The following is a 15,308-nucleotide window of genomic DNA, read 5'->3' as shown; positions in this document are numbered from 1 at the left end:
GGGATGGGTGGGACTTCTGGGCAGAGTCTTTGTCCTTTGGAAATAGTTGAGCATGAGTTCATGAGTTATGGATGTGTGTGAGTGTTGCTGGGGTGTTTTCGGTGAGAAGGTAAGAGCTCATTTTCATTTTTCAAGAGCCCCCTACCTGGGATTCAAGTTGAAGGTTTGCCCGACCGGACAAGGGACCTGCATAAGTGAGACTTTGGTGGCCTGTGGTACTTCAGCAGCACTTTATGTCAGCGGAGAAAGAACTGAGTCTTGTGTCAGAGGAACCCAGACCCTAGTTCCCATACACCATCCAGAGCCATGGTAAGGAATCTGCAGAGGAGACTGGTAAAGACCTTCAAGTGAACCTACAGGCTCAGTTCTCCTTACCTTCCCAAGAGACACCAAAGTTTTCATAGCTTTCACTGGAACTTTTGTGGGTATCCCATCAAGTTCATAGTATTTGAATTGGTGGGACTTGCAGCTGTAATGTGAGGTGCTTGATGGTTGCTTTTATCAGGACTTCTGAGGCCACAGCTGGAGGAAAGCAATGAGTTCTGTGGCAGGGCTACTGTGGTGATTATTCTTAGTTTGGCAAGACCTGTGCAGTAACCTTCCAAATGCTGCAGGTTATTTCCCAGACAAACTTGCCCTGTTACAGACTTGGTGCTGAATCATAGAATGGCTTGGGTTGAAAGGGACCTTAAAGCTCATCTAGTTCCCACCCTCCTGCCATGGGCAGGGGCATCTTCCACTAGACCAGGCTGCTCAGAGTTTCACTCAATCCATCTTTTGTAAACGGAAAGATGAACAGCCCCAGTGCATAACATGCACACTTTAATATATAAATAACCCAAATCAATTATGATCTCTGTACTTCACTCTCTGTGTTATTTATCCATAAACTATACCTTAAACAGATTTGGTCTCCCAGCCTTTGCTTTTCGTGTGCTCCCTGCTAGGAGGCTAAGAGACATCTCTGATAGCTCCAGCTCTAGTTTATGTTCTGGTTATTCAGTGGTGTCAGAGAGACTGGGAAGACCTCCTGGCATCATTGACAGTCCTTCTCCTGTTAGTCTAGGGACGGGCACTTGCAAGTAGTTATGTGCAGGTTTGTAACTGCTGCATAACAGACTACAAAACCACACTTGACTGAAATAATTAGCTGGCATGCTAATGAGCATAAACCCAGACAGTTCAAACATCTGTGTGCTCTGCTTTTTATCTGTTTCAAGTGTGTTTGATTTGGGCGTACATGTCCCCTCTGCCAGCATAAAACCATACTTTTGATCTATTGCAGAAAGGCCCTTTTACCATAAAGATAAGAAGATAAAGAAAATTATTCTTTTTGATTCTCAATCCTTTTTCCATTATTGTTCTGATATGGATGTGACCATATTGTCAAGTTATTATAGAGGATGTAGAGTGCATCCAAAGAACAAGGAACTGTAGAGCACATCCAGCCCCCTAGCTCATTTATTAATTTGTGTTGCTGTTTACTGATGTGTTTGGAAATCTTCAGTACTATGTGATGAGCAAAGATGTTGGCTGCAAAATAAAGTGTGTCTCAGCCAACACTGTGGCTGCTGCCATGATTTCTAGAGCTGTGGTTGTAATACAATCATTCCATTCTGAATTTGTGCACTGGATAATTTCCCTTGGAAGATTTTTGCTGCCTCTGAGAAGCTTTTTGGTTATTAACACAGGACAAGCAATATGTCTATTACTACAAATATTAATACATGGGAATGGAGGAGACAGCATCCTGAGCTAGCATTTATCAGTCTCACCTTCCCACTCTCATGAGAAAATCACTATGGAGAAATACCTTGAATCTTCTCTTTCCTTTTCTACTTGTAACCAGCATGGACTCTATTGCCACTGCCTCACTAGGTGCGAGGAAGTGTCACTGTGATTAGTTTTGTCCCCCCTTATTTTTGTTTGTCGTGCTGGCCATAGTTATTCCATCCTGCTGTGCCATGTCACCACGATAAGTGCCAGAACAGTGCATCCCAATATCTGAGTGTACAGTGAAGTGTGTAAATTAATTACTCTTCACTTGTGCTGTCACATAGAAACTTCTGTTGCTCCAAAAAGATGGTTTTAAGCAGCACAACAGTACGTAAACAGCTGATAAAAACAGGACCATCAGCCTGGTAAGAATGTTGGATTTTTGGGATGTAGTGCAAAAAACCAGAGTGTAACTTTAGGGGATTTTATTTGTTGTCAAAAGCAGAAATTCCTAGTAAAATGTTTTCTACTTGTGAATTTAAATTTTCCAAATCAAGAAATCCTAAGTCCATTCCACCACATGATTTCCACACAACAAAACTTTGCACGTGTGTCTGGTTAAGGGGCTGCCTGTTGATCTCATGTGTGTAATGTGCACACTCCAAGCAGCTCCCAGATGTATGTGGGAGCAGAGGAGCTACGCTAAAGTGTGTATTCAACATCTGCCTTATAATGTTTCCTGCTCTGACCATGTTCACTTATGTCTTGAGGATAAACCTGTGTCTAATTTCCCAGAGGTGAAATCTTTTTGCCATGTAGGACCCAACACCTCTGCAGCCTTTGCCATTGCAAATATTCCAAGAAGTGTACACAGATCAGTAAAAAGATGGAGTACATAGTCTTAGTTTGGAGGTGCAGGTGAGATGATTTTGAGGATCTTTTGTCACTAAAAAGAACATACAGGGTGCTGTGGCTGAAAGTTGAAGGTATTTAAAACAAAGCATGGGGGCTTTTTCTTTTAGCAACAAGGATTATGATTGTTGGAATGTTCTCAAGGCAAATGGTAAATTGTCCTTTGTAGTCGTTAAATGAAATACATTTTTTTTAGAAGATATTGACAAAAATGTATTGGAGACTTGTTGATTGAAATGTTCTGGTTTTCCATGGTCAAAATTAAATGGGATGATTGCAACATCTTTAAAACTTCCTGAGTCTATCGCCTTCCTTTAAGAAGGTGATGTTTTTGGTGGTAATTTTTTTATTTATGGCTGAATCTATAAGAATCAGAAAAGACAGGATAGTTTGCACAACTGATTTGTGCAGCCCAAGCTACAAAAAATTGTACCAGTTTCCTGATCACGAATAGTGCTGAGCCTCTTCACCAGGACTTCCCAATGGCTCTGGGCATTTAGGATTTTTAATCCTCTGTGAGCCAGTGTTGATACCTTGCTGAAGTAGACTCATTAAAGCTCTGCACTGTCATCTTGTTTCTCTGACATCTCTGCTTTTGACTTTGCTGGTGTAGCTACATCAGATATCCTGCTGTCTTGCTGACCCACAGTACGTCTGAGAGTATAATTCCACGCTTTGTGAAAATGGAACATTTCTAAAACAGCAGCCCCTCACTAATCTGCAGAGAGAAAAGACGTATGACAGGCAGTGGGGATTCCATTTTCAGGATCCAGGGTTTAAGACAGGCTTAAAGGAGTCTTATTAGAAGTGTTTTCCAGTGCACGTGGCTCTTTCTGACAGCACCCAGGTGGTTAAGAAACCAGCATTAAGAATAAAAGCCGTTTCTCTTTTCTGCACAACAAATGGTTCAAGTGTCTGGTATTCAATTCAGAAAGGAAACCTGCAGCAGTCATGTCCCCTGAAATAAACCAACCAACATTTTGAGCTGCCAACACTTCTGTCTATTACGTCAAGGCATCGCAAAGTTTAAAGCATAGCAAAGTAATATATATATACTTTTTTTCAGTAATCCCAGGGTAAATATTAGGTAGACAGCATTTCTGCTTTGCGCATTAAAAGCCCAAATGAATTTGAAAAGCCTGCAAGTGCACTTTGGGGATTTCAGAAAGTGTCATTTGACCATGAGCTAAGACCAGGAGCTGCCATTTTGCAGAAGGGGCAGGAGGGAAAGGCGTTTGGTCTCATTCATAACTTCACAGCTACTGCAAATATCAGCTGATGAATATTTATGTTATGACTGGCAGAGGCCCGAAAGGCAAACGGGGGAGGAGCGGAGGGGGAAGCTTAAGTTAGGAAAATGGTTGTCTGATCTCTGTGGGATTTCTTTACCAACACTTTCCATGCTTGAACAGTAGCTGCTGAATGAAATCATTATGAACTGAGCCCCTGTGCAGGAAAACAAGGTTTGTCAAGACTCCGTTCGTTAGCACCTCATACTTTGTTTGAACCGTGGACATTTGCTGGGCCCTGTAAAGGGAAGTTTTTTCTTTTCAAATACTCTATAGAGTGGACCAATCTTCTTTTGTTTAGTCATGGTTTAATTAGTATTGTACTTGAATTTAAAAAAAGTAAAAGAGGTGAGCACCATTCCTCTCTATATAACATAATCTCAAAGTAATGTATTTCTTCATATTTGTATTATCTCAAATCAAGCATTGAGAGGGGGAAAATCCCAGCCTCTTCCTTTTGCCTTCACCAGGCTGTAAATTAACAGAAAGGAACAACTTTCAATAAACCTCACCAACATGACATCAGCGTTGGGATGGATCAAACCCAGGAAGGAAACTGGCTGGAAAAAGGAACCAGTGGAAGGCAGCAAGGGCTTAGCAATGTGATGGTGGCTGCGGGTGGGCGGGCTGAGCCCCTCCACAGCACAGGACCACAGGCTTAGAGGTTTAGGGCTTCATGAAATGCGCAAGAAATAAGTCAGGCAGCCCGAGTTAGATACACAGAAAAAATATAAATGCCCTCAACCAGTTGGTGACCTCAGAAAATGCTTCTGCAGGGGTTCTGCAGATTCACCACCCTCTGCTTCAGAGGAATAGGGAAAAACCTGGATTTTGACTACTGTACTTCTTCAGAAAAAAATCCCTAAACTTGGGTCTAATATGTTCACTTTTTCTCTGGGTGCCGGCGTTTCTTATACTGCTTATTTAGAGACACCTCAATGCCTTTACAAGAAGGAAAATCTTCAGGAAAAGCCCACATGCAAGAAACCACCAAAACCCACTCTCAACTTTCTTTTATTCCTTTCTACCCCGTTGGAAGATCCCTGTGTGTCCCATCTACAGGAACCAGCAGATGGTGCTGCAATACACCAAGTATTTATTTCCCTGGAAAGGGAAAACCTGGGATAGGCTTACTCGGGTCTGCCCCTGGCTACTTCCAGCCCCTGAGGGAACTCGCTGTCCGCCTTCCCCCACGGCAGCCCGGTGCCATTTCAAACGCAACCGGTGCAGCTCCGCTGCTTCTCGAAGGTGGGCGAGAGAATGTCCCCATCGTTATTTCCGAATATCCGAAGAAGTTTCTGGTGGGAAGGGGTCTTTGGGACTGAGGGGAAGGTGTCTGGGGAGGGGTTTGGGAGCGGCAAGGCAGCCATGAGGCCCCGGCGCTTTGCCCTCACGGTGAGGGTTTTGGCTGGCTCCCCTCAGTGAGGGCTCCCATGTTTGCCTCCTTCCCCGCCGCTTTCGTCGATGCTAGGTTTGTGCCCGCGGCTTGGAATGAAGGTGCTTGGGGTGTAAAGAAAGTCCAGTTTTTCCTCAAATTTTTTTTTAAAAACCTCAACCGCTCAAGAAATAATGGTGAATCTGTGTCCAGCCTGCTACCAGCCCAAGAGGAATCTTGGGGTGCTTCCCTTCTCTCAGGGTGCTGGGGGCCAGCCAGTTGCTGCCTGCGCCACATGGCTCCAGCCTCTGTGGTGAAAATAGTGAGGAAAAGCCTCCCAATAAAAGAACAGGAGAGAAACACGGGAAAATTGGACTAAGGTGCAGAAACACATGCAAGGACAATGAGCAAGCAGGGCATACTCATGTGCAGGGGCTCTGTAAAACATGGCAGGGTGACCTAGGACCAGTGTGGATGTGGTGCCTTTTTTTTAATAGAAAAAGTTATGTGGAGAAAAGGCAACTTCTTGAAACATTTAGTATTTATTTCTGAGATGGTCCCACCAGCACCTGTAAACCCATGGTGTGCTGTGGGGAGAAGGGGTTGCGGAGCCGGGAGGGAAGGCACAAATAGGAAGGCAAAGATTAGGGAAGGATGTAGGACAACCCTGTGCAGCTGTTTTTGTTATAATACCAAGCTGTAGAATTGAAAAATGATTTAAAAAGTAAGAGATGTGCCAGGAGTACTAGTGTGTCCCGCTTATGGACACTTGGGGCATTCTGTGCAAATTGAACTCCCCCCCTGTTTTTTTGGATGGCTTAATATTGCAGAAGTGGAAGGGAAGAGCAATAAGACACTTGGAGTGTGGAGCCTTTTCCCTGATCCCTCTGGCACCAAACTGCACCTGAGTGACCTGAGGACAGAAGCAAAGCTTGCCTGCTCCCATCTTTTCATTGCTGTAATCCAAAATGTGAAGGTTATTTCAGTGTGGAGGCTGTATGTGAAAAGGTTCTCAGGTTTGGGGGATGTTTTTAGTTTAAAAAAAATAATAAGCAGATGGGACGAGAAGGATAACCTGTGTATGATTCACTGAATAGGAGGGGAGGGGCCTTGATGGAGCTGGAGCTATTTGCATCCAGGGAATGTGGGGGCTGTACCCAGAGGTTTGCACACTGATGCTCCACAGACTGCAGTTGCAGCTCCCAGGACTGAGACAGCCCACATTCCTTTCACAAGTAAATAGTAAAACTTTTCTTTTTACTGCAGGGTTATTTGGTCATTGTGAGTCATGTGTGTGTGTTGGTGTGTGTGTGAAGGCTTCTGGTTGGGTTTTTTATCTGCTCAGTAGCTTTTTGGGAAGGTGACCCAATTGTTTCTAATCAAAAGCACCTAGGAAAAACTGTTCCATAAGAGAGGTTATTCATCTCAGTGAGGTAAAAAGGATGGAAAGACAATTACTGTGTCTTGTGACTAATACAGTATGTGACTCAAAACATTAAACAAGAATGCTGCTGATGTAATAGCCTCATCCCCTCAACTTGAATCCAGTCTGAAGCATCAGGCTGAAACACGAAGTAGTTCCCCTGAAGCCAGGCTGCTCTGGCTTTGCATCCAAAGCCACTGAAGTTAGTCCATAACCTAGAGGAAATGGAGCTGTTTAAGTGGTTAATTCCTATTACAAACAAAATTGGGAGATCTCTACTGTAGTCTTTATGTTTTGATTTAGCAGGTAGAAGGCAGAGTTCATAAGAAGCCTCACGGAATCATGGCCTGCACCCTTTCTGGAGGCTCCTGCTGTGGCTCAGGCAAAACCTGCCAAGTAATCTCACCTTTTCCTCCTCGCCACACTCTCCTTTGCCATTCTTGGATTTGATGCAGATTTTAATTTCATCTCTGTGTGGGAATGGATGCTGGTGTTCCTTTTGCAGGATAAGGGGGCTGTGAGGTGATTTTTCTGTCCTTTTGCAATGTGCCTGTACATGTGTCTACTCCAAATGGTTTGAGTAGCTGAAAATCAGAGTGCGAAAGGATGAGTCCTTGCAGGAGCTCCTAATGTGCACGGTCTGCAGAATCATAAAAAGGTTGAGAAGGACCTTAAAGACCATCTCATCCCATCCCTCCTGCCATGGTCAACAGCATCTTCCACTAGATCAGGTTGTTCAAGATGACATCCAGCCTGGCCTTGAGCACTTTGAGAAGGTGAGCTCTGTGCAATTGAAAAATAATTTAACTTGTCACATTTATATTTCACAATACAGCTGTTGGGGTGACAATAAAAATTATTCTGTAAGAAAATTGGAAAGTTATGGGGAAATTCAGTGAGTATCCCAAAGGACTTGAGTTTCTTTTCAGTGAAGCATTAGTAGCAATTTTATTTGTTATATGAAGTGAGGTGATTCTTCTTTTGGAACTGTCAATGTTGTTTCAGGTGCAGTGATGCACCAGTGTGAGTGATACTCTTGATTCTCTGTATAATTTGGGTGATGCGCTTGATACCCTGTATATGAAGAAGCACAGTTATTGCAGATACTTCCAGCACTTAAGGTTTTTCAAAGTTACAGCTTGCAAACATTAGTTTAAAAGAGGCAAGCAATTCAGATTTTAAAAGTATGCTAATTACAGAAATACCTTTCCTTCTCTTCCTGAGCTTAGCTCTTCCTTCCTTCATACTTCACATTTATGGTTTTGGGACCTGAGCTCAAGCATGGAGCTACTTCATTTATTCAGATGAAAGATCCAGAAGGACACAAAGCTTTAGGTAGGTAAACACTGATTTTGTGGCAAAACCACGTGGCAGCATTTCGGAGAAAGTGCCTTTGAAGGGTGGGGGCTGGATCATCCTGCCTATGGGAAAGCTGCTAAAGGGTTGAGCTCCTCAGTGTGGGGTTAAGGGGCTGGGGTCTGACTGAGGCAAAAAGATAAGTAGATAAGTGAGCCCACCTGTGAGCTGATGTCCCCTGGAAAAGAGTGTGCTTCCACCAGCTCCCAAAATGGGACTGGTTTCATGCTTCAGAGCCAGCCACAGGATGTAGAGTCATATTTGTGTGATTCTTGTAGCATTGTACTGCACTGGATGATGTTTATTTAGTGAATATTTATTTACTTCCCAAAATACAGCCCTACCATGTTTTGCAATAAAGTGGCAAATACTACTTTGTTTGTCAACTATGGGGTGTACTGTGGATGGTGAGTGATTCATTGCCCAGCAGGCGAGAATTTAATTTGTAAGAAATGTCTGTAATTTACATTTTAAAAACCCTCTATTTTATGTTCCAAATTCTTGTGAGAATGATAATAATTTGGATGAACTTCCAGAGGTAAAGTAAGTGGTAGATTAGGCTTCTAACACCTTGCCAGATTTGGCCATAGTTTTGTTCAGTCAATTTAAAAGAAAAAATACATTTTAGCCGTGATTTTGTTTCTGATTTCAAGGAGATTTAATTTTGTACCTAACTTTGGGATGTGATGTGCACAGTTGTTACCCCTGAAATTGAACAAAAGCAAAGCAGATGAATTTCAGTTTTCGTCTGGAAGTCCATGGACTTTGGGAGATCACAGTATAACCTCCCATCCAGGAGAGTCTCATGTCATTTGAGGTTTTATTATAGACCTTTTCTACATCTGTACTCAGGGTAGATTCATGTTTAAGTGGAAGCCCAGCAAGGCCACAGCCAGGATGTGGCATGGGTGACTCAGTAGGTGGTACACTTCCTTCTCCATCAACACTGAATAAGTGTCCTTTGTGGTAATGGATGGGTCAGCTCCTGGCTGACATGGAGAAGAACTAAGTCACTGCTAAGGCTTTGGTACTTGTACAGCAAAGTCCCCTGTCCTCTGAGAAGCACAGATTTTATTCAGGCTGTTCAGCTGTGACATGGCTGGACTTTGTGGGTCTGGGAAGTGACAACTGGATTTAATTGTACCATCCACAATTCCAATCCCTGGTAATTCCAGTGCTTGGACCCTATGTGAGGGCACAGGGGAGGCCTCTTCAGCTCTCAGAGGTCTCCCAGCAGCAAGCCTCCAGAGACGGGGATAAAACAATATATCCCATAGTTCTTAACCTCTCTGAAACCTGCCAGGGCTCACAAATAACCAAAGCATGCATGAGTTCTGTTCTGCTTTAAAAATGAAAAAAAACATGTAAAAATCACATCTTGGGGCAGTAAAAATGTTTTTTCACCATAAAGGTTGTTATTTCAGAGGATATTTTCATAGTGACTGAAAAAGAAACTGGAAATCCCATATTATTTCTCCTTCCCTCCCTCAGCCAGGCCCTTTCTGTGCCCAGAATTTTATCTGGTGTGAGGAAAAGGCTCCCTGGATAGAGAGAGATGTTTGAAGGCATCATTTAGGTGTCATTTGCCACGTGGCTCGAATGCAGCTGGCTGACTGCTGAGATGGCATCTCCGCTGTGCATGACACAGTAAGGGGCTTTCTTTTCCAAACCCTGCCTCGAGGAACAGAGGGGGAAGATATTAGAGAGTTTAGTTATAAAATGGAGAGAATGGTGCTTCTGAAGTAAGCACCTCAGATACAGAAATATACAGATACAGCTCACTGCTCTGGGAGTGTTCTCACAAACAGTAAGATACAGAGTTGTTTCTCTTTGGCTGCAAATAAGCACTGAACCTGAAATTAAATAGCAAAATTTGTAGTCCTGACAAAATGAAAATTGTTTTCTGAGTTCAGATCACATTTTAAATCTGCTTTTATTGTAGCCACAGAAACAAAAAAACCCATTAACATAAACTTTGATTATGCAGCAGTTTTACGGCAAATGCCACTTTCTGTATCTCCAGAGTTCCAGTGTTGGTAGGCTCTTGGTCATGTAAGAAAGATCACACTGCTTTTCTTTGTAAGGGTTTGAGCATCATTGACTGCCAAGATTACAGAAGGTAGATCTTTTTTTCTTCCTGTAGAAATGATGTCTATGTTTTGTTTTTTTTTTTTACTACATTAACTTATTATATGGGCTTATATAGTCTTATGTTACTTTCAGTAAAAGGTGTTGTGTCTTTCTGAATGCTCCTGTAGCCTCACTTTTGTTCCAGTAGGGATCTAGGTGTTCTAAATGCTTGTGCTACCAAAGGGATCTGGATCTTTAATCTGCATTGGGACCTTTGAGAACCCCTTGAAGTGCTTTCTTGTGCTGAAACAATTTTGAGAAGCTGATCCTTAATCTGTCTCCGAGCACCTTGTTTGCACTTTTTCTGTAGAAAGATCCTTCTGACAGAAGGTAGTACTGACTTAGGAGCTGATGTTTGTGATGATGCTTGTATCAGTTGTTGTTTCATAGCTGGATGCAGCTCCAAAGACAAAATAATCCGAGGCACCTGCTGGTAAATTACTCCATTCAGGACAGAGCAGAGGAAAGGAGCATGTGTGTCTTTATTGGTGAGGGTAGTGGCCAGAGTAATTTTTCCACTAGAATGTAACTGTCTGTACTGCCTGCATTGTAAAAAGAGAGGGTAAGAAAAATACCTTAAGTTATATCCTGGTTAGTCATGCACAAAGCAACAAATGCTGAGGGAAATTTTCACTCAGCTGTAATGCTTACTCATGGTGGGTGTTGCAGTTTCTTAACTAGAGGCTCTTAACTAACTGGGGATTAGTGGTCCAGAGAGGGAATGACTACAGCAGGAAACAGTGGCCCAGTTAGTCCAGGGACTCCAGGCAGTTTATACCTGATGCTGATGTTTGGAACATTTTATTTTTCTGAGAAACTTCTGTAATTTGAAAAGCTGAAAATCTTTTTGTTGGGTGTACTTTAGCCTTTCTGATGAAAAGTTGCAGTTTTCTGTGGAAAGCAAAGCCCTGCTTTGGAGGGGACTGTACCAAATGATGTACAGGTTGCTTTAAATAGAAACATTTCCTCCAGCTCCACACATTCAAAAAGAACTGTGTTTCAATGAGCTTCCCAAGTGACAGTGAAGTTATTTCAGTAATTCTTGTGCAGGCAGAGCACCCTGGGATTGGCATATGGCTGTGCTCGTTGCTAGCTGTCCAAATTAAATTTATTTTTCAGATGAGCAATTTTCATTCCAGGACTTCTTGTGCAGTGCCAGAGCAGCCACAGAACACCTTGTTTTCAAGAATAACTCTTGTAATGTGAGACCTTGTATTGAGCTGTGTGATCTAACAGCTGTGATTGCTGAGGGCCTGCAGTAAAAAGAGTTCTGGTTGTTTTTGCTAAGAATGAAACTGATTCATAGCAAAATTATATGAGTTTTCTACATGATTTGAAGGTAGTTTGTGGGCTTTTACTCTCACTCAAATTTAAATGGTTCCCAAATTTACAGCAGAATGATTTTTCACACTTGAGTACTGGTAAAGACAGAACTCTTTAGAGCTTACAGGAGGTGTGTGGTTTGAGTGGCAGTTGCACCTCCTTTCAGCAGAGAAGTGGAAAGGTGGATGTGGAAGAAAGTGGCTAGGACAACATCAAGCAGAACATGGCAGGAGAATCTTTTCTTGGCTGTCTGAGGGAAGTCTTGGAGTGCAAATGATGAAGGATGTGAAGATCTTGGGATCTGCAGGAAGAAAAGGTTGAAAGGTGATGGACAGTGAAGGAGACAGTCCATCAGGGAAGCCCATCTGTTCTAATCATGGTTGTGTTCTCCTGATGCTCTCTGCTTGCCATCACTCAGAGCAGATGTGTTTCTTTCTGCTGGCTACTCCCTTTTTTGCCCCAGCTGAAGTGCCCTCCCAGGCATGGCTCTCATTCAGGGTGTGCTGTCTGTGCTGGGCTCCCATCCCAGCCTCACAGCAGCCTCAGATGTACCACCATCAGCACTGAGAGCAGAGCCCAAATGAATGCCTGAACTAGCCCAAGAGCATCTCACAGGGGAGCAGCAAGCCTGCTGCCCTGGTACACGGTGAACCTGGGTTTACTCTTAAATTTGCCAGTGCTGCTGGAGCTTAGTGTTGAGGTAGTGCCCACCTTACAGTGAGTCTGTCCAGTGAAGGTGAGGAGCACTGGGAGGAGGGGGACATGGAGTGAAGGAATAGGGCAGCTTTTCATGTCTTCATCTCACTCATCTATTTGTGGCATTGGTGATTCCCATGACCTTGGGGCTTTGCTGTGAAAAGAAAGTTTGAAAGCTTACCATAATTTATTTATAATTCTAAATAGTAATAAAACCAGAGACAGTTTCTGGGCTCAGTACATTCCTCGCAGCAGGATTCCCCCTTGACACCAATCTCTGTTCTAGGGAATGGAATGCCCTCCATTCCCTTTCTGCACTAAACTTTCCCTCTTCCAAACAGTAACCCTGTGTTGCTTCCAGTGGCTCAGTTGTACTGTGGTGTTGGTCCTGCTGTGTCCCATCCCAACACCTCCTGCACTGTTGCTGTGTTCTGATGAAGATTTTAAGCAGGGAATCATCCAGAAAATTTAAATTATTCTATTAATTAGGCTTAGAGAAGTGAGAGGCAAGTATGCAATTTCTACATTTCCAGACAAACTGTGTGTTTTCTCAGAGGTTTTAAAGCCAATTTTATAGGCTGAGTATGGCAAAAATCAGTGTAATCAGCAAGTACTGGCCTTTATGATTGAACAGGATATTTGCTTTAGTAATCTTGGTCCAGGTCAGGTGATCTAGATCTGGGAAGAAAATGAATTTAATTTGCCTCTCAGTGTGATCTAATGTTTCTCAACATCTGATATATAGGAATACATGTCATGTCAGAAAACCCCAAAGACCAGAAAATAGAATGGAGACTTTAAAATAAAAAAAATCACTTCATTTCTCCTCTTTTTTTCCCTTGGACCAAAATATTCAAATACTTTTAAAACAAAAAAGATATTACTGTAAGTATATGGTAATACGGATCTAATAATTGCCTGGAATAAGGAATCAGATTTCAAATGTCTTGTACCTGAGTTGTTATTAAAAAAAAAAAAAAAAAAAAAAAAGAAGCCTAGGCAGTACATGGGTTTGGGCTTTACCAATTCACATCAGAAGAGCATCTTGCCATTTAGTGGTTTGGCTGAGTTTTTTTTGGGGGGCTTTTTTTCATCAAGAATGTAAAGTTAAATTGTGATAAGGACTCAAGCAAGGCATTGTGGAAGACTCTTATCTCTCCCTAGTCCCCCATTTTGTCATGTGTTAGTCTGAGCTTTGTGGGAGTGACTGAAATGTCTCAGTGATATTAGTCTGGATTTAGATAGGACTGGACTCTTTTGAATTCCTATAACTCATGCCTAGCTCAGAGAGAGAGCAGAGCTGGGGTTCATACAGCACTGTCACAAGGAGCCTGCTCAGTGAAAGCCTAAAGGTAACCAGAGCAGGTTTATACAAAACGGAAAGAGTGAGGAGGACTCTGCTCCTTGAAATTAATGTTTCTTGAGCTTTCTCAGCTTAATTTAAAATATTTATTCTTTAACCTTTAGCTTTAACCTTTAGCTCCCTCCATATTAATTGAAAACCACATTCTTTTATACATCAGGCAACACAAAGAGGCTGTCTCTAGTAGATTTTGGCCTCAAGTCATCAAGGTGCCACTCATCAGCTGAGCTGTAGCAGCTGATGACACATTTTCTCATAAATGAATGCTTACAAATTAGTATTAATGGGAACTGAATGTACAACTGCCCAAGTGAGATTTGGACTTTTTGTCCAATTTATAATATTTTTTGTTTTGTTCATTTTACTGTGGAGACATCTGTTTGCCTTTATTCCAGTGGAAATTAAAGAACTAACCTCGGTCAAAGTTTAATTTTGTTTTTAGCGTTACATTATATTTTCAGAAATCTAATCAAGCCTAAGTTCACTAAGGAAATCAGCTCCTGTTTTCAGTCTAGCCTCCTTTTTCTTTGAAAAGCTATGCTGCATTTTAGTGGTCAGGATTAAAATTAACCACCTGCTCACCTGGATCCACCAACACTGAAACTAGGGCAGCACAGTCTCACACAGTGAGGCACAGACATTTCTGAGCCATTCTTTTATTGCCCCTTAATATCTGGCAGCAAGAGAATCTCATGCTTATGTGCAGTATTCCAGTTTTAAGACCCTTCCCAGAGAATGGGAAAATGTTGGATTGGATTTGATTTTAATCCCACTGAAAAGTTTTGCCATTTTAAAAATTGTCAGCATCTGGATGTTTCTGGAATTGCCACTGGTGGAAAACTTCTGGTGGAAAAAGAAGTTTTTTTCCGTGGCTTCACAGAAAAAGTGATTTTGACAGAGGACTGGACTGAATTATTTAGGTATTGTACATCCGTGGCCTTCCAGAAATTCCATTAAAATGCCTGTACATAGAGATGAACTGAGCATCAAACCAACTTTGATGGAATAATGAGTGGGGTTAGAAATTCAGTCATTAGAATTGGAAAGTTAGTCAGTCAGTGGAGCCTGTGGATGGCAGAAGGGGAAGTCACTCAAGGGGGGCTGTGTAAACCCAGTTCTTGCTGTATATAACTCAAAATAAGACTTTGCAGCTTAATGTAACTCCTGAATTCTTACATTGTACATTTTCAGCCTTTCCTCCATAAAAGAGGCAGAAACTTCTGGTAGAGCTGTTTGCTTTGAAATTAGTTATTCAGCACTGCATCCATGTAATCCAAAGCTTTTCCATCAACACTAGACTGAAAGTTTCCTGTTCTTTGGTTTTCTGTGGTCTACCTTCTTAGTCACCATAACCTCTGGACTGCCAGGTCACACACGTCTTGTAAGTTCTGGCTTTTGTTTGATTATAGTGGGAGCTCCTAAACCCCTTAATTTGGTTACTAATTCCATTGGGAAAGACTGAAAAAGTAGTTTGAAAGCCAAATGTTATCTACTAAAAAGCCTCTTTCACTAATATGTAAAAAATGTCCGATTCCATCTAAACCCTGCTTTTTTTGTCTAAGGATATAACATCCTGGTGACATCAGAGACACTCTTACTATATTATTTTTGGCCCACTCACAATGGCTTTGACTCTCAGTCTTGTCTCAGCCAAAATTGTGTCAAAAGGGGTCAAAAAGGAGAATGTAGTAGCCGCACTAAGAAGGTCATTTTTGCTTAATATGT

The 15,308-nt window shown here is 42.2% G+C and overlaps 1 protein-coding gene across 2 annotated transcripts in view; it reads left to right on the top strand.

Annotated features, from left to right (window-relative positions):
• The window catches only part of HAO1 (hydroxyacid oxidase 1), a 44,405-nt gene extending 31,192 nt beyond the window's left edge, over positions 1-13,213 (top strand). For both annotated transcript variants that reach the window (XM_072927406.1, XM_072927407.1), the window contains one exon: positions 136-13,213. In XM_072927406.1, coding sequence (XP_072783507.1) covers positions 136-161 — 26 coding nt within the window. In that variant the 3' untranslated portion in view covers positions 162-13,213. The remainder of the gene's footprint in view (positions 1-135) is intronic.
• Positions 13,214-15,308: the final 2,095 nt, after the last annotated feature.

The sequence above is a fragment of the Taeniopygia guttata genome, chromosome 3 (genome assembly GCF_048771995.1).
Source record: "Taeniopygia guttata chromosome 3, bTaeGut7.mat, whole genome shotgun sequence".
Classification (NCBI taxonomy): domain Eukaryota; kingdom Metazoa; phylum Chordata; class Aves; order Passeriformes; family Estrildidae; genus Taeniopygia; species Taeniopygia guttata.
Note: the sequence above shows the minus strand (reverse complement) of the source record. Positions and strands in the feature narration are given on the sequence as shown.